This window comes from Neopsephotus bourkii, unplaced genomic scaffold, assembly GCF_033783945.1.
Source record: "Neopsephotus bourkii isolate Nb327-2 ecotype Australia unplaced genomic scaffold, CSIRO-AGI_Nbou_v1 NB_1820, whole genome shotgun sequence".
NCBI lineage: Eukaryota > Metazoa > Chordata > Aves > Psittaciformes > Psittacidae > Neopsephotus > Neopsephotus bourkii.
Window position 1 is genome coordinate 8681387 of NW_026902293.1, and position 18715 is coordinate 8700101.

The window sequence follows — 18715 nt, forward strand, 5'->3', positions numbered from 1 at the left end:
GCAGAACTGCCAGCAGGCAGGTGTGAGCTGAATACAGTCCTCTCTGCAGAGCAGCACAATGTAGAATGGTGGGCCAGAAGTAAGAGGTGATGCTTGTAATTGGGAAGCCCCAGGAACACAGTGAAGGGAGACAGTGAAGAGACAAGGAACAGAGATGCTGTCTCATGATCTTGTTCTGCAGTGCCCAGCAAGGAACAGCAGTGGGAACTGCTGAAGGCAGTGCAATAGTGCTGTAGTGATAAATGCTATTATTAGCTGGTAAAATGTCCTTGCACTTACCCTGATTGTACAAATGTAAAAATGTGTTTCTCCTTTGCACTGTTGGAGGAAAGTATACTGTCCCCTTCCCCGAAATACCTACAGACTGATGTCCTGACTGTTCTAATTCCTCATGTGATAATGCTTATAGCTGGAAGGCAGCTCAATTTGTAGTGTTACCTTTGTTGCTCCAATGAGCATCTTGTTTGGATAGTTCCAGGTGTGAAGAACAGGACACACAGAGATTTAGGCAGGTCTACAAGACAGTGCTCCTAATGAGCAAAACTTTTTTCCATTCAATTGCAAACTGAATATCACAATCTGAAGACTGTTGACAGTAAAGAATGTGTCGTGGTTTAACCCATCCAGATAGCTTGTTCACCCACTCCCCCCCCCCCTTCTTGCCCTCCCCCTACTCCTGGAGGGACGGGGAGGAGAATCAGAAAGAATGCAACTCCCACGGGTTGAGATAAGAACAGTTTAGTAACTAAGGTATAGCACAAATCACCGCTGCTACCGCCAGTAATAGTAATGATAAAGGAAATAATAAGGGAAGAGAATACAACACCCCATCACCAGGCGACGGATAACTTGCCCCCCCAGCCCAACCAAGCACCGACCAATGCCTCCTCCAACCCTGCAGTCCACTCTAGCCCCCTTCCGGGTCACTCCCCAGTTACATCCTGGGCATGATGTGCTGTGGTATGGAATACCTCTTTGGTCAGTTTGGGCCAGGTGTCCTGTCTCTGCTTCCTCCTGGCTTCCCCTCCTCCCTGGCAGAGCATGAGGCTCACAAAGACCTTGGCCAAACCAAAACATCATTTTTATCAGCTTTGTTCCCAGCCTGAAAGTCAAAACACAACACTGCACCAGCTACCAAGAAAGAGAAAAATGACTGCTACTGCTAAACCCAGGACAGGATGCTGCTGATTTAAACCAATTTCCATAAACTTCCCACCAAGCCTACAAATGTCTCGCATTTTCACAGGCTCAGAGGAATGAAAACCTCCATGATCTGACCTTCTACTTCTGCCACTGTGACTGTGAGTTGATGGATGGTCTGGGCCCAAGCTGGAAGCTCTGTGCTACAAGCTAAGGACACCTTTAGGCAAGATACAGCATGGCCTGCTGGCTACAGCACTTGAGAGCTCTCAGGTGTTTCTGAAGAACCTAGACAACCTCCAGCTATCTATCTGCCCAAATCTAGACCTAGACACCTCTTTCCCAAGAGCAGATGCTTCTGAGCATATATAGCTAAGTGCCCAAGAAATTGATACAGTTCTCCAGAAACCATTATCAGAAGTCTTTCAAAAGCTGAAAGATTACTCTTTTTTTTTAAGCCAGTTACTGCCAGAGCACTTTATCTGAAGATAGCATACATTTCCATGCAGAAAGAGAAGCATAGGTAACAGTCTGATAAATTTTAGTGCTTATGGAGGCTAGAGATTTGAAAAGTAATGGGACTATATTGCTGTTTATTATTTAAATGATGTAGATCCTACCCTAGATCCCAGCCTGGAGAAAAGAAATAAGCAAACAACATTCCTATTACAGTTTTATCTGATTACAGATTGAAACCAACATTAATCAAATATAGTGCACTGGCAGTTAGATGTGGCTCAACTGAACCTTCCCCGATCAGCTAAATTTTAGTGGGAACCTAATGTATACTTTTTTCCTCTGCTTTATATAACAATAACAATCAGTTATGTCAGAAGCCTTTTCACAATATCAGTTGTTGTAGAACTGCAAGGAGCAATTTGAAGCATATTCCTTACACCTTTATTTTCTGCCTCAGCTGTATGCTCATTCTATGCAGAGGTCTTCACAATGCTAGCAATAATGAGCACTGAAATGGGTGCACAGGAAAAAAGCCAGGGTTTAGTGGCAATTTAATACTGGGAAACCACTAACTTTTCAAGAGATTGCTACCAGTCTTTCCTTGCCCTCTCAAAGATCAGAAACAACAGTATCTGGAGCAGCCTGTTAAGATTGCATCTTCCCTCAAGGAGTATGTTACTATTCATTACATCAGTAGCAGATTCAAATGTCTCATACCTAGCCCATAAAAAAGGCATTTAAGTATATCTTTTTTTCAGAAACAATTTGCAATTTATAAGGATATATTTTAAAAGTTTAATAAGAGTTGGATCTTTGTGTGGCTTTGTAGAAATACAGCTAAATGATATAAGCTGCCAGAATCTGTTATTTAAGCAGAGTATTGCTTATATTCTGCAATGCAGATTTAAAAGAGACAAACTGTGGTTAGAGATTGTTTACCTGAAGTATGTAAAATTTTCCAGGCATTTCAGTCTAGAATGCAGTTCCAGAAACATGCACCTAACACAGGAAGTTTTGTTGGGAATTATTCAGTCTTGGGCCCCTCAGTTTAAGAAGGACAGGGACCTGCTGGAGAGAGTCCAGCGCAGGGCAACTAAGATGATTAAGGGAGTGGAGCATCTCCCTTATGAGGAAAGACTGAGGGAGCTGGGTCTCTATAGTTTGGAGAAGAGGAGATTGAGGGGTGACCTTATTAGTGTATATAAATATATAAAGGTGGAGTGTTACGAGGATGGAGCCAGGCTCTTCTCAGTGGCAAACAATGATAGGACAAGGGGAAATGGGTACAAACTGGAACACAAGAGGTTCCACTTAAACTTGAGAAGAAACTTCTTCTCAGTGAGGGTGACGGAACACTGGAACAGGCTGCCCAGGGAGGTTGTGGAATCTCCTTCTTTGGAGACATTCAAAACCCGCCTGGACACGTTCCTGTGTAACCTTATCTAGGCGTTCCTGCTCCGGCAGGGGGATTGGGCTAGATGATCTTTTGAGGTCCCTTCCAATCTCTAACATACTGTGATACTGTGATCTGTGGGTTTTTTGCTCTTCTGTATCAGCATAGATAGCTTAGCAGATTGCTACAGGCCTTTCTTATAAACTCAATGCTTCTATTAATATAAGACATGTCTTTTCTATGAGGATTTACCAGGGTAGTAGTCTCCACAGTGTTTATGTAGACTCTGAATAGGGGGTGCCTTTTTTTACTTCTTCTTTTTCTCATGATTGCTATTGTTCTTCCTAGTGATCCCCTGCCATTTTTTTATTATTTTTTTTTTTTGCCTAATGAGTTGTAACATCTAATCAATTGCAATAATTAAAACATACCATGTGTGGAATGATGCAGAACTTTAGTTAGACAACAAAGTCCCAGACAAATAAAAGCTGGAGATTCTTACATTAGAAGAAACCAAAATACTTTGCTTCACTGGAAATTTTCACCAAGAACTAACCTAAAAAATCCAAGCCTGCTATACAGTATGTTTTATTACAGTAGTTGGCAGAGTTGAGGCTTGCACATTACCAGCATATGAATGAATGGCCGGAAGAAACAGGTAGATGGTTGTTGTCAGTAAAACACTCGGGATGGCAACTCTGAACAAAAAAGTTTTCTGTTCCAGACCTGCAAAATGCATGGAGTTTTAGCCTTGTCACACAGTGTAAGAAGGAGTGCCATACATTGACTCACCTCTTTACTATGATCTTCTGTATGCTGGTGAACATTTAGGCATAAAATAAATTCCCTATGACATACTGAAATGCCAGTATTTCCTAATTAAAACCAATTTGACCACAGTTGGGCAGATAAGTTCTGACTTTCTTTTTTAAGAACAATGCATGTCAAGTAACTGGGTCCTTGTATTATACAGATTTTTCCAGTGCTGTTATTTACATTCTGATGCCATCTCCAATGAGGAAGCCATCAGTTTGACAGGAATTGAAAGCTCGACAATTCAGACCTGTGCCATGTTTATTTGTTCTTTGAATTCTGAAAGCATAATTAAGTTATTGATTATTTTAGAGAACTCAAGCATGCATTAGTTATTTCATAGTGATTTCAGTGAAGTGAAGAACACAGTATACCTTACTTAAGTTTCAATCAGTGAAATCTGAATCAGGCAACTTGCACAGTTTGAAAGGCAGTTATTGCTCTGTGATAGATTTGCCTTTTGGCTGCCTCTGCCCTAGCTACAGGACATCACAAATTTCATTAATCACCCCTGTGTGGATATGCAGTGTTACCACCTTCTTTCTTTACTAAGATTGGCTGCTTCTACTGCTGTGGGTAGCATAAGCTTTAAAGGGATGCATAGGCCTCTTAAACAGGATAGATTAATCAGAGTATGTTTTCTGAATGGGCTGTATGAAGGATGAAGACAAGTAGTCCACAACTCACTCGGCAGAAGAAATTAATAGATCTTATTCCTCCAATAAAAAAAAAACAAAATATGACAGAAGGAGTGCTGGTAGGGAGAGATAGAAATCTGTTTGGAATACTTCAAATATGAAAGGTGCTACCTATCCTGTACTATTATTAGCTGAAAGAGGACAAAGCACACAAGTACATGATGATGCCAAATATAGACTCTCACACTGTGAGCAATTTCAGTTTGTGCTTAGAGAGCTGAATCTGTGCTTAGTAGCCCATAGCTGAAACAGGCTTACTGATGTTTTTCACAAAGTTAGAGTTCCTCTCCATCTCTGGAGCTGTTATTGCCACTGCGACTGATCTCTCCTCATGTACTACTCATAAAACTTGCATTCTGCTTAGATACATTCACTCTTATTGGATATTACAGCAATTTTGTCAGACTTAGTGTGTCACTGCAGTACACCAAACATTACCAAATGGATTTAACAGAACCACTTCTGACAAATGAGCTCAAATGCTTTGATAAATGAGCTTAAACTGAGTTTTAAAATGGAAAATAATTTATTGCATTTATAGAAATTTATAGAAAACTGGATTTACTTAGGACTTCTAACCAAACTGATATATTTTTTTCCAAGCAAAGTGTTATAATAATTTTTGTATCACTGTAACACTTTGCACACTTTCTCAAAGCTGACCGTATTCCTTTGAGTATAAATAACTAAACTTCATAGTAAACCCAATTAGGTTCTCTGATAGATTCATTTCTTTTCTCATAATATTGGTTCTGTAAATAGAATGACCAGCTATTCCAGACAAAATGAAAGGCTGTGAAGTATGGAGGTGCCTAAGCTTTATCAAAATAAATGACAAAATATTTCAGAAAACCTCTCTCCTGAGACAGAAATTGAAACATTATTTCTAGGAAGCATTTGTCTACTCATACATTTTAATCATGATGAGAAACTGGATTCACCTTCACACTACTGCTTACTTTTTAACGTCTTGCACTGAGCCTAATTCAGGGTCAATACCTTCAATTCTTGAGCACCTGAAATTTGCCTAGACATGATAATTTGGTAGGACTAGTCTTGTGAATAATGCTTCTTGTTTTTCTCATAAGTTTGACTTTTGGCTCATAAATCTAAGCATGGCTAAGAAGGTGCGCACTATGTAGTACTAAATTCACAGTTTACACCTGCTATTTCCCAGTCACTTCTCCGTACTGTGTAAAGTTTTACATAATTACAGATAATGCAGAAAACTAATAATGTTCTGCATGTTAGCAGGAACTTTATAACCTTTAGTTAGTAACTTGCAATAATAAATGTCACCTCCCATTGTGATTTAAAAATGGTAAGACCAGCTATGTCTTGCTTTCTGAAATGAATTGGCTTATTGCAGACAGTAAAACAATCAGATTTTCACTATGTCTAAGATGGTTCTAATGTTTTCTCTATGCAAAAATCAAAACATTGAAACAAAATAATGAATGCAGCAGCCAAAGCAGCTTCCACCATTGTGTGTTTATTTGACACATGCACATTTGAAAGGATTTAAGCAAGCCCTGGCAAATACACTTGTATCAGTCTAACCAAAATGTTGTTTATTTTGTTTTACAGATTTTGGCCATTGTGTCCATTCTGTTCATCGTACTGTCCACTATTGCTTTGTCTCTTAACACGCTCCCAGAGCTTCAAGAAATAGATGAATTTGGGCAGCCAAATGACAACCCTCAGCTAGCACACGTTGAAGCTGTGTGTATTGCTTGGTTTACCATGGAGTATCTTTTGCGTTTTCTGTCCTCACCAAATAAGTGGAAGTTCTTCAAAGGCCCATTAAATGTCATTGACTTACTGGCTATCTTGCCATACTATGTCACCATTTTCCTCACGGAGTCCAATAAAAGTGTCCTGCAGTTCCAAAACGTCAGACGTGTGGTTCAGATATTTCGTATTATGAGGATCCTAAGGATTCTTAAGCTCGCCAGACATTCAACAGGCCTTCAGTCCTTAGGTTTTACGCTGAGGCGGAGTTACAATGAATTGGGCTTGTTGATATTATTTTTAGCCATGGGAATAATGATATTTTCGAGTCTTGTATTCTTTGCTGAAAAGGATGAGGATGCTACAAAATTCACCAGTATCCCTGCATCATTCTGGTGGGCAACAATCACTATGACTACTGTAGGATATGGTGACATTTATCCTAAGACATTATTAGGTAAAATAGTTGGAGGACTTTGCTGTATTGCTGGAGTGCTGGTCATAGCCCTGCCCATACCAATTATTGTGAACAATTTCTCAGAGTTTTATAAGGAACAGAAAAGACAGGAGAAGGCAATTAAGAGGAGAGAAGCACTTGAGCGAGCTAAAAGAAATGGCAGTATTGTCTCCATGAACCTGAAAGATGCCTTTGCTCGCAGTATGGAAATGATAGATGTAGCAGTAGATTCAGGTAAGCCTGGAGAAGCAGCCAATCAAAAGGAGACACCTGATGACAACCACCTGTCCCCAAGCAGGTGGAAATGGGCCAGAAGGACAATGTCTGAAACAAGCTCAAACAAGTCTTGTGAGAACAAATACCAAGAAGTGAGTCAGCAGGACTCCAATGAGCAATTAAACAACACCGCAGCATCCTCCAGCCCGCAGCACCTCAGTGCCCAAAAACTGGAGATGTTGTATAATGAAATTACCAAATCTCAGTCTCAGACTAATCTTAATGCTGGTTACCAAGACCAGTCAGCAAAGCCACCTGGGTATGAAGAAGAAATAGAAATGGAAGAAGTTAGAGGTCAGAGAGATCCGTTGTCAACTGGACCTACAGACATTGTAATGGACATGAGAAGCACATCCAGTATTGACAGTTTTGCCAGTTGTGCGACTGACTTCACGGAAACAGAAAGGTCTCCCCTTTCTCTGTTTCCTGTTTCTCACTTGCAAATGAGATTTCCAGCTGATTCTGTTAACCTGGAGGACAGCCAAAGAGTAAGGAGTTCTCAGTTTATACCATTCACAAAAGACAGAATGTTTTCTCCAACTGATGTCACCTTTGACTATAATCCAATCAACAGAGCCGTTACCAGTGATAGTAGTGGGTCCCAAACTGTTTTGCTTGGCCATTTGCATTTTGACACTGCCATGGAAAGCCCCAAAAGTTCCCTGAAAGGTAGCAACCCATTAAAATCTAGATCCCTTAAAGTTAATTTTAAAGACAATAGAGGTGGTGCTCCACAAACCCCACCAAGCACTGCAAGACCACTGCCAGTAACGGCAGGAGCAGACTTCACACAGGTCACCCCTCAGCACATCAGCACCATTCTCCTAGAAGAAAATTCACCCCATGGTGAACAACCTTTACTTGGTGCTGATGCATCAGCACTTTGTCAGGGACCTGCTAAAAAATCATCTCCTCTCTTTCCCAAAAAAAAGATATTCACTTTCCCTTCAAAAGAGAGGAGAAGCTTCACTGAAATAGACACTGGAGAAGAAGAAGAGTTTATGGAGTTACATGGTATGGAACATGAAAAACAACAGGATATCAAGACAAATTGCTGTGGTGATAAGCAGAGTGGTGGTAACCATTTAGCAGAGGAGCCACAGGTCAGCTCTTCACCCAAAAGCATGAGCCACAACTGTACTCAAGACATTTACCATGCTGTGGGTGAGGCAAAGCAAGACAGTAACCAAGAAAGTCACAAAATGGAAAACCATTTATTTGCCCCAGAAATTCATTCAAGTCCAGGAGAAACCGGTTACTGTCCCACACGCGAAACTAGTATGTGACTAGTTACAAAAGCAATAAAAATACCTTTTCTTAAAACAGTTAGCAATGCCTATTAACTAAAACATGGAAAGCCTCAAAAAAGTGCATAAAATGTTATTTTTGCATGGCATGAAGAGTTGTTTAGTTTAAATACTGTTTAATTAAAAAAAGGGGACTGCTTTTTGTAACAAACCGAAAAAAAAACAGGAAAAAAAATGACTCGAGTGAATACAATAAAGAGAGCTCTGTTAGGAGCCAGTGTTCTGCAACATATGGCATTTTCGATCCTTTCACTCGTGATTGTAGACAGATTTTGAACTCTTTTAACTTTATTTTGGTTTTTTGGTTTCAATGAATTTTAGAATTTGCACATGAAAGGATGAAATGTCAATGCATGCACTCATAAAGATGTGAAACAAGGTGCTTTGAGCTTGCAAAATGCATATATTTGTAAATAGTTTGGGTCTGGGGGGAAAGCTACTGTTAACAAGGGATCATGGAAAAAAGCATTTCCTGGGACACAGGTACTTCCTTCACAGCGTGCTGCCTGGAGGTTTTGTACAGACTTATGTTGCAAAATTGCAACTTCTACTTAAAGCATCTCACGTATCTTGCTTTCTGTTAAAAAGCTCATGAGTCTATCTGTTAATTAAGTACTACAGTATTTTAGGTTATCTGTGCTGTAAATCATGATTACTTTTTTTTATTTGCATAACTTTAGTTGCATTTGTCAGTTTAATTAATGATCCTGTGTGGAAAAGCAAAGATTTAATGACCAGAACTTGAAGCATTTCATATTTTTATAGAAAACTGCCAACATTTCATAAGTAAGAAAAAAGATGTTCCATTTTAAAATATAAAAAACACCGTTACTTCTGTGGCAATAAATAGTGCCAAATGGCTATATAGACATATTCAAAAGTTCTCAATCTCTTAATATTTCTATTAACTTGGTCTTAAAAAATATATTACATGCATTCTATTTTTTCCCTTTAACAGATCTCTTCTACACAACCTTTGAGCTCTTCTTCCCTTTTCTTGGCATGCAGTGGCCATAATTCAGTAATGGCAACGTTGTTGAAACTGTTATGGTGTAAGGACATAAGCTACAAGCTTTGTAAGGGGAAGTAGTACCTTTTATCATCACAAATCATATAGCTGAAAAAAACAAGCTTCAAGTACATGTCACTTGTCGCAGGTCTTCCATGCCCTGAAGCTTGTCTGTGTTTTTCAGTTCAATCATTTGAACTGACAGACGGCATCACCTGACTCACCAACTTTGCCTCAACCCATCCTTCCATGGCTGTTCCAAAATGGAGTATAGGCTTTCCCCTAAATAAAGGGAAATGTCAGTAGTTCCTTTGCCAAAGCATTTTTGGTTTCTCTGATATTCTCCAGCTTTGTAAAAGAGACGCTGAACCAAAGCCTTCATTACAAAGTACCCATCTAACCACTGTCTGAAAAAAGCTATTTTTTTATCAAGTACCAATAGCTTCCTGTGCTGTAATATAAAAAGCCTATAGATCACTTTAATTCTCTAAATCATACAAAATTTATTCAATCCATTAATCCTAATCAAAAGGAAAAGTATGCAGCTACACAGATATGTCCTACAAAATGTTCTTATTTTTAACTAAAACAAAATATGGGACCGTTTTGCTGTACTCTGATTTCTCCTGAAATCGGATTCTCCCTCACAACAGTTTGTAGGAGCAGCAGTCCACTGATTTCTGCTGAAGTTGGGTTCTTCCTTACAACAGTTTGTAGGAGCAGCAGTCCATCCTCGAAGCTAATAGCTAGAGGGTCCAGCAGTTAAAAATCTGAGGAGGTGTTTAGAAATTCTAGCATCAGCTCCCCACTGCTCCACAGGCCTGTTGCCAGAGATTGGCCTTCTCACTTACCCACGCACAAAAGGGAGTGAGTGAATGCTTCTTCCAGGTCAGCACTGTAACAGCAAGGATTGCAAAGGCACTGAGACAGCAAGAATGGAAGCCTTAAAAGCACTTTAGACCAGCGAACATATGGTTTGTAATAGCAGGCTTTTACTTCCCATAGGGGACCTAGGTTAATTTTTACTTATGTGTTATTTTCTGTCACTTAAATGGGTAAAAAAGCAAGCACTTAATGTATTTAATGTGAAAGAGCAAGCATTTTTGTTGCAACATTGCCCTCTGCTTGAAAGGGCTGGGCTGATGCCACAGACCTCACTCAAGCCTGGCCCATGGGAAAAAGGCAAGTTTGAAAAGCCTCAAACTATGGACTCTGGTGGCTGGGCCAATCAATGAGCACAGCACAATCCTTTGGTTGCAAAAAAACCAAACCATAAAGTTTTCTGTATTTCCATAAGTTTTCTGACTTCCATAACAAGACAATGCTGAAGCATCTCTTCAGTCATTTGAAAAACGTTTTTATCCAAACAATGTCTGGTCATTAATTCTCAAAATAAAAGTGATTTTTTTTGTCATTAGTTGAAATTCATTGCAACTTGTTGCTGCATTCAGTTTTGCCTATTTATATGGCATTCCACTTAACATTTTTCAATCATGTTGTATCCTAACTGGTCCAAAACTTAGCTCTTGAGTATTTTATAGTCATTAATCGTCTATTTTTTTTTATTATTTTTTAGTTACTAGATATTTTCAGTGACAAAAACTAAATGCCAGTCAATTTTTATATGCCTAAAGTGTTGGTCTGTATTTTTTATGTGCAGTTTTATGAAATCACATGGGCCTGTTCGATCTGCCTTTATATCCTAGTGAACTAATGAAGACCAAATTAAGTCCAAATGAGACCGATCCCATGCTCTGGATCCACAGATAAATCCCATTCAAGAAAACTATATTGTTCTGACAAGACTGAGGTCTGTGTCATGTTCCTTCTTTATGCTTTTTGTCCAAGGTGACCCTTACACTTTGAAAAAATCCCTCAGATCGGTGTCACTTGGTGGAAGGGGAGGAGTCCAACCATAGGGAATGTATTTCATGAGCAGAGATTTCATTCCTTAAGCTCTCCTGAGCTAAACTTTATGCAAACATGATTCTGTGCTATTAGAATTGGTAAAATTTCAATAGTGGTAAAATCAAGGCCTCAGTCGTTGTGCAGATGAATTTTTCCAAAGTCAATGGGAGCCTGATGGAAAAAGGGACTGACTGAAATATAAATGAGGATGGCATGTCTCTCTCTCTCTCTTGATGAAAATCAACAGGGGCTTTAAGTATATAAATGAGAAAACCAGGCCCTTACTGACTGCCATATTTAAAATGTTGTCAGAGAAGCACATTTATTTTGAAATTACACAAGCAAAAGAAATGCAATTCTCTTTATTAACAGATGTATTTTTTTAAAATTGTGGAAGAAAAAGGATCAAGCTTTAGAAGTGATTTTGGTATGATTTCGTTATATGCTTTTGACTATACTGAATATTATTTCCAGAAGCACAGATTTAGACATTTGGTTTTTCCAGTCTTGACTGCATACACAGGATCAACTCCTGAATACCTAGCTCATGTATAATTTCTGATTAAAACATTTACTTGAGCAGTTGCAGGACTGGATCTAGCTTTCATCGCAGTACAGCAGGTGTAAGAAGTGCAGTCCAGGATCACTTCATCGTGAATTGTTCTGTAGCAAATTATGCAAAATTACCTGTGTATATTTTTCTGTTTTTCTGAAACTTTGAAGCCATTTCCGACTTTTTACCCATTCACCATGGTAAGGGGAGGGTTGGTTTTGAATTCTGGGAGTCAATTTCCCACAGTTGTGGAATGTCAAAACAACTTAAGGAGTTCTAGGATGAAGTGAGTCCCCTGTGCACCTGAAAGGGGTCTGACTCTTTGTATCACTGGAAAATGATTGTTCAGGGAGATAGATAGCTTTGCAATCAATCTATTTTTTATATTTTATACTAACTGCAGAATCCTGAATCAAAGTTTTCATTCCTTTTCAAAGATGAAACCAAATGTACACATTTAAAAGACTTTCAGAGAGTAATCCGGACAATTTTTTGAGTAAATAGTCACATTAATCCAAACCTAGGGTGGGGGGAATAATATATCGCACAAACTGCAAAGGAAGTTCGTACAGAAAAGATGTTTACAGGGGAAGCATATAACGTAAAGAATGTAACATGGTGTAGGAAGTTATTGCACTACAGAATTTATATAAAATACAGTTTTTTAAAGAAAAACACAAAAGGCCTTTTAATGCTTCATTGTATAGAACATAGGAGCCTCTGTGCTAATGCAGCAATCGAATGCACTGCATCCTCACTTCAAAATTGGTCTCAAAATTCAAACATTAGAGAGGTGATATCTGATCTAACACTAGAGCTACTGACTTGAAGAGCTTTTTGGCATAACATTACATAACCAAAAGTGTGCACAGAAAGTTGTATTTTTGCCTAAAAAATAAAAGTGCAAAAGCCAGTTGTCTTTTTTTAAGCAAATTTTTTTTTTAAGCAAATGCAGTCAGCCTGGTGAAAATGTCCAGGGCCTAGCCAACTGGTTTTCTTCATTCACATATTTTTTTAATGATTTGGATAGAAAATAGAGTTTAATATTTTGGTCATGCAAAACATATTTTAAAAGCAAAAACATGGCAGAAATATGTTTGGGTTTTTTTGAAAAAATAAGTAGCCAGCACAGATCAAGCAAGAAATGCAAATACAGCAAAGGGGCAAGAAAGAAAACTGTAAGTAAACAAGGCGTGTTTTAATATACTATATAACAAGAGATATAATAAAACATATATAAACTAGTTCATTTTCACACTTAATGAGGTAAAAATGCCAGTAGCAAAATATTTCATTCCAGTTGCACATCTTAATTTTCATCCAAGAACCAACATGTCTGCACTGAGGTTTTCAGTGATGTTATGACCCACTCACCTGCTACATGAACACCTGATCTGTAATCATTTTTTTGAAGACTTTCCTGAAAAAGTAGATACTGTATGCTATTGTCTTTGTTGACCTTTGGATCTCTTCCCATTGCCCTTCAAACACCAACCTTCTCTTGTTCTTGGGAGCAGTCAGAAGACAACCCACTGAATAAGATGATAGATGTGTCTTCTTTATCAGGAAAGCATTTTGGCAGTCTCGTGCAAATGGCCAGAAGGACTCTACTGCATTTTAACCAAGGAGCAAGAAGAACTGAGTGTCCTTTCTCTCTGTTACCATTGAAGCCATACCATCTCATAGCTTCACACTTTTTCCAGTCTTAAAATACTCCGACTACTCCAGTGTCCCCCTCAACCTGCAAAATGTTTCAGTGTATTTGTTCAGTGTTTTTGTAAGAGCTTTTGTAAAAGCAGTGGACCGTTAAATGCCATTAAGACAGCCATCAGATTGTGACTATTTGTCTCTTGTCCAATATGTTTTTAGTAGTGGTACTCAGTTTAAACTCCAGCTGAAATGCTTTCATATTTTGAAACAGATCAGGTGTTCCGGGATCCAAATGCTTTGCTGCTACTGTACTGGTTTCCTTACTGAAGAAAGGTTAGGCGACAGGCAGGCAGATAAAATTGTCTGCATCCTGTGATGGTTTCTTGTTCAGTAATCATACACCATGTGACACCTGCAGGTGGAGTAACAGAGTTGCCTTTGTGTTTGTTCTGTTGCAGGTTTAAATATATTTTTTTAAAATGTTGTGTTATGACATTTAAGAAGTATTAACCTTTACTGCAGTAAAAATTTCTTCCAAAACAGCAGTGATACCTTTTAGTCCTATATTACTATTGATTGCTATTCAATTTTCTTTTATGACACCTCCAGATGGATCCCATTGCATAACAAGGAAGTAGTAAACAAATATTATTGCTTCTTTTCAATTAAAGGTAGCTAAAGAACATGATATTAGCTAATATTTAATTCAAAAATATAAGATTATCCTAATTATACCTATGAACCAAACCGAATGGTGATATGTCATTAACTTAGACATTGACTGTAATCCTGTGGTTAATGCAAACCCTGAATCTAAGAGCAGTCTGGGTAGTTAATTTCATTAGGGTAACTTTTTTACATCAAATAAGTATTTAAACAAATATGTAACATCAGCAGGATAATGTACACTTCTAAATCTGGAAGTTTATGGATGTGTTTACACTGGTATCTTAATGGAAACCAGGAAAGCTCTCTTGATGTGAATCTCTCAGCTATCCCCGCTTCTCATGCTTTGGTTCACATCACAGAGCAATCCTGGACCATGCAAACTGGATTACGTTTAGGTAAAGCTGAACCAGTAACATGTTCCATGAGGTCATCTCTTTTGCTTCAAGCAGTATGAAATATTCAGGCCTTGGTACCAGACTAGAGCTAGTCCAAAATAGTATCCCAGGTAAACATAGTGTAAATTATCAGCACAAACTGTTTTCCAGTCAGTGTAGTCTTAGTTTAATCCCTTACTCAAACAAATTTTGTCATTGTCATCAGTGGTACTGCATAGAAAGAGCAATATATAGCCAAAGATAAATTGTTCTCTGTGTGTTCTCCAATTTAACCCAGGTGCAATCATTTAAACAGTAAATTCTTTATCACCCTTGGGTACTTGTGATTTGCGGTTTGGAACACACTCTTAAATACTGCATACTTCTGTAGTCAATTTACTCTAATTGGTGCTACATTTGATTAAGACAGTACAGACAGCATTAAATCAACTCTCACTCCAAAATCATTAAATCAGGAGAACGACTAAACTGACTGCAAGTAGGTCTATTTCACTTAACAGCAACTCTTAGTTTATACTGGCATGAATAAAAGCAAATGGCTGTGCAAATGAGTAAGCAATTATGAAGGATCAGAAGCCCAGCTTGAATATTTTGTGCTGATCCACCATGTCTAGATATCTTTCCATTTGGATTATCAGTTAAAATTTATTAAAACGGGGGGCTAAAAGGGTTTTGATCATGTGCTTAGTTGCTCTGATGTCTAGGACGTAGCTTGTAAAAGCTAATGAAGGGAAAAAAAACACCTATTCCTTGTATTACTATTTTTAACGATTTCAAGGTGAAGGACATATGTCTTATACTGGTATTTTTGCTCTAAATTTGCTCAGATAGCATCTCTCAGTGGAGGTTCAGAATACGAAACATTCATGCCTATTCTTGAAGTCCTTAAGCAGAACAGCAGTGGGAATTCTGCATGTGTAAAGCTGAAGGATGGAGCAATATATTATAACTTTAGGCAAAAGGAACAGTTTCTAACATGTATACAAAACAAAAAAAAAAACCCACCAGTTGGGGATAATCACGGGTACTTCTGCAAGGATGTGGAGTTCTGGATTTATACCTCTAAATTTTCAAAGAGTTATGCAGAGTTTTAACTATATAACTCTTTCACAAGTCAAAGGAGCCATGCTGATAAACTGAATCATGAAGGGATTAGTGTACAAAGAACCTGAGAGCTGAATACATAGCCTATTGCTTTAAGATCACTGTAAATATCAACTAAAAATACGTACTAATTCATGTTTATATGTTATTACTGTGTTAGTTTCATAGATACGGTAGCATGACTATTATTAGTTTTATTGAGTTTAATGAACTTTACTTTGTATTCCTCTGTGAATGCTCTGAATGCTGCAAACAAAAAAAAGCACAACAGTATTTTTTCAAGTTCTCTTGGCGTGATAGCAGTGTCTTCACTACTGTTCAGTTTTACAGAATTAGCAACATTTCATCATAAATCGCTATATTAACAACATATCTTTCTTTAAAAGAACTGTCACTAGGAGATAAAAGCATATGTGATATGTCTTGTCTAATCTCATTCATCTGCCTTTACAAAATGCCCCAGACATTTTGTGGGAGAATTTGCTGCTTTTGCTTCATGCATTGTTTGTATTTGGGGGTGGGGCAGGGGAATAACAGGGCATTTTGCAATGGTAATTGCATCAAACATGCTTTTTTTTCATTATTATTGTATTTGTTAGAAACATCTTGATTTAATTTCTTTTTGTAGACTGTTTGACAATAGCTCTTTTTTTCAACTAACCACCTGATTCCATTAGACCAATAACTTCTCACATTTAGTGATATTCATATCAATGTCTCCATATCAGCTGCATTTTAACTTCATAAAAAAGAAAATGTGATTATTTTTGTCATACTAGATTTTGCTGATCAACTAAATATTTCTGCACCAATCTACATATTAATATGCATGTTGTAGTCTGTACGATCGTTCAACATCAAAATATCTGTTTAATTTATGTCAAATGTCTGTAAAATGAATGCATTGTTCTCCATTTCAGTCTGATAGAATAAGCAGGATAGTAAATAAATGTGTAAATGAATCATCTGTGTCTCATTTCAGTTCTCTGCATGAAACCACTTTACATTAAACATTGCATATATACCAAAACAATAATTCACAGTGTCTTTAGATTTCATTACTTGACAATATTAAACAGGGATCTCTGGCAGACTGTGTATGGAAATAAATAATTTGGCTATGCAAATAAAGTCAGAATCCATTTTTTTTTTTTTTTTAAATTGAAACACAGTGCTCCGAAGCCTTTCTTTTTTTTTTTTTCCCTCTCTGTTCAGCATTACTGCTAATTACTACTCACACTGTCACAGATACAAGACATCAAATGGCTTTGTAATGGTGAGTAAACATTATCGCCTACAGGATGAAAAGCAGAAGCATGGAAAGATTTAGCAACCTTTTTTTGGATAGTCAGGCCCCTAGATACCTCAGACTGATATTCAGAGGTGATGGATAACTTAATCTCTTGTTCAACTTACTGTTAAGCAACAAACTAGCTTGGACCACAGCACCTTTTTGCCTAAAGTGGACCAATTTTTTTATAGACCAAAAACTATGTGAGAAAATGTAAGTTGTACTGGGAATTATTTTCCTCCTTCAAGGTAAGTCATGGAAATAACTAGTATTTTTTACAGGCAAAGTTTCACTGCAAATGCAACTATAATAGAATACCTCTGCCTTTCAGAAAATGAGTAAATCATTTCCTCATCTTCAAAATAGAAAGCTATTTTTTAAATTCTACATTTGAACAGTATTACAATGAAATAAAAATGGAGGACCAAACTTGGCACTTTGGTGAACATGCTGATTGATTATAGTTATTTCTCAGAGCTTAGAGGCACACTTCAGCTTCACAACCCCACTGTGCTATACATACCTGTTCACTGCACAGAATTTCACCCCTTTCAACTTTTAATCTAAGGGATCCCCTCTGAATAGCACTGCACATAAATCTAAATTTGATCCATCTTCCTGTTCAACACATTCCCAACCTCCTCTTTCCTTAAAAACAAAACCCACATCCATTTTAGTGCTTCTCCCCATCTCTTCTGCTTAGCATTTATCTGAACAATTGCATTTAAAAGAAAGGATTTTTAGGTTTATACACTATTCAGTAACTAAGCAGTCTGCACCCAACACATCTATCCATAGTACCCAAAAGTATCTCCAAAACTGCAGTTCTAGGTGCACATTCCAGCTGCCCCCATCCTGCAACAAGATCGGGGCCTTGTGTAACTCCTCTGACCCTCCAAATTTTGCCTGCATAGAAAGGGGACTAAAGCACACAGGAGAAACAGACTCAGAATCACTGAGTCTAAGAGTCAAAGGGACCAGGATACACCACCGTAGTTCAGACACCACTAAAAATCTCTTAGACCATGCCGTAAGATGAGGAGATCTTTCTGTTCTAGCTATTTCATCTTTTCCCATCTTCTCCTCTCCCTCTATTCTTTCTCATGGAGCTCATTTAAAAATAATATCTAGCACCCCTGCATCTCATCCCAACTCCATACCAGCCTATGAAAGGACTGGACTAGAAGCCAGCAAGAAAATAAAATACAGAAAATCTCTGTTTTATTGGTGCAGTCTGACTTGTGGCTGAATACAAATGCAGCTAGAAAGCAGACAAACTATTTTATTCAAAGCTGCAAATGTGATACATGGTTTGGATTAGGTCCTACAGAATTAAATATTCCTAGCAGACCAAGAATCAAGCAAGTCAGAATGATCATAATGACAAAGTACTGAGGGGCAAGTAGGTCCGCATAGAAGAACCCCTCCCTAACCTATTCAGAGGAAAAAATCAAGCATTTCTAATAAAAAGATTAGGAAAGAAAACAACCTAAATAGTCAGGATATGATTAAGTTATACCTTCATTTACTGTATAGGCTTAAATAATGCTTCTGCTGACTCTGTGAATGCAAATTTTCACTGACCGTAGAAAAAACTAAAAGGTTTACTTACAAAGAGTAAAATTTGTTCAGATCATTTTTCAGTCTCTAGAACCCCATGTTCATTCTTCTACCTTAAAGAAAGATAGAAATTGAGTGGGGGAAATTAGACTACATTGTATTATGCAGTGGGTTGGGTGTTTTTTCAAGATTTCAGCATACCTTCTGAAGTCCTTCTGAGGACCACAGTCCTCAACTGCCTGCATAAACAAATGGTGATACAAAAAATAATCGTGACTTATCTCTTGTGACTGCAAGTCAGT

The 18715-nt window shown here is 37.9% G+C and overlaps 1 protein-coding gene across 2 annotated transcripts in view; it reads left to right on the forward strand.

Moving 5' to 3' along the window:
• Nucleotides 1–9163, forward strand: part of KCNB2 (potassium voltage-gated channel subfamily B member 2) — a 191073-nt gene extending 181910 nt beyond the window's left edge. For both annotated transcript variants that reach the window (XM_061343080.1, XM_061343081.1), the window contains exon 3: nt 6091–9163. In XM_061343080.1, the coding sequence (XP_061199064.1) occupies nt 6091–8253 (2163 nt within the window). In that variant the 3' untranslated portion in view covers nt 8254–9163. The remainder of the gene's footprint in view (nt 1–6090) is intronic.
• Nucleotides 9164–18715: the final 9552 nt, after the last annotated feature.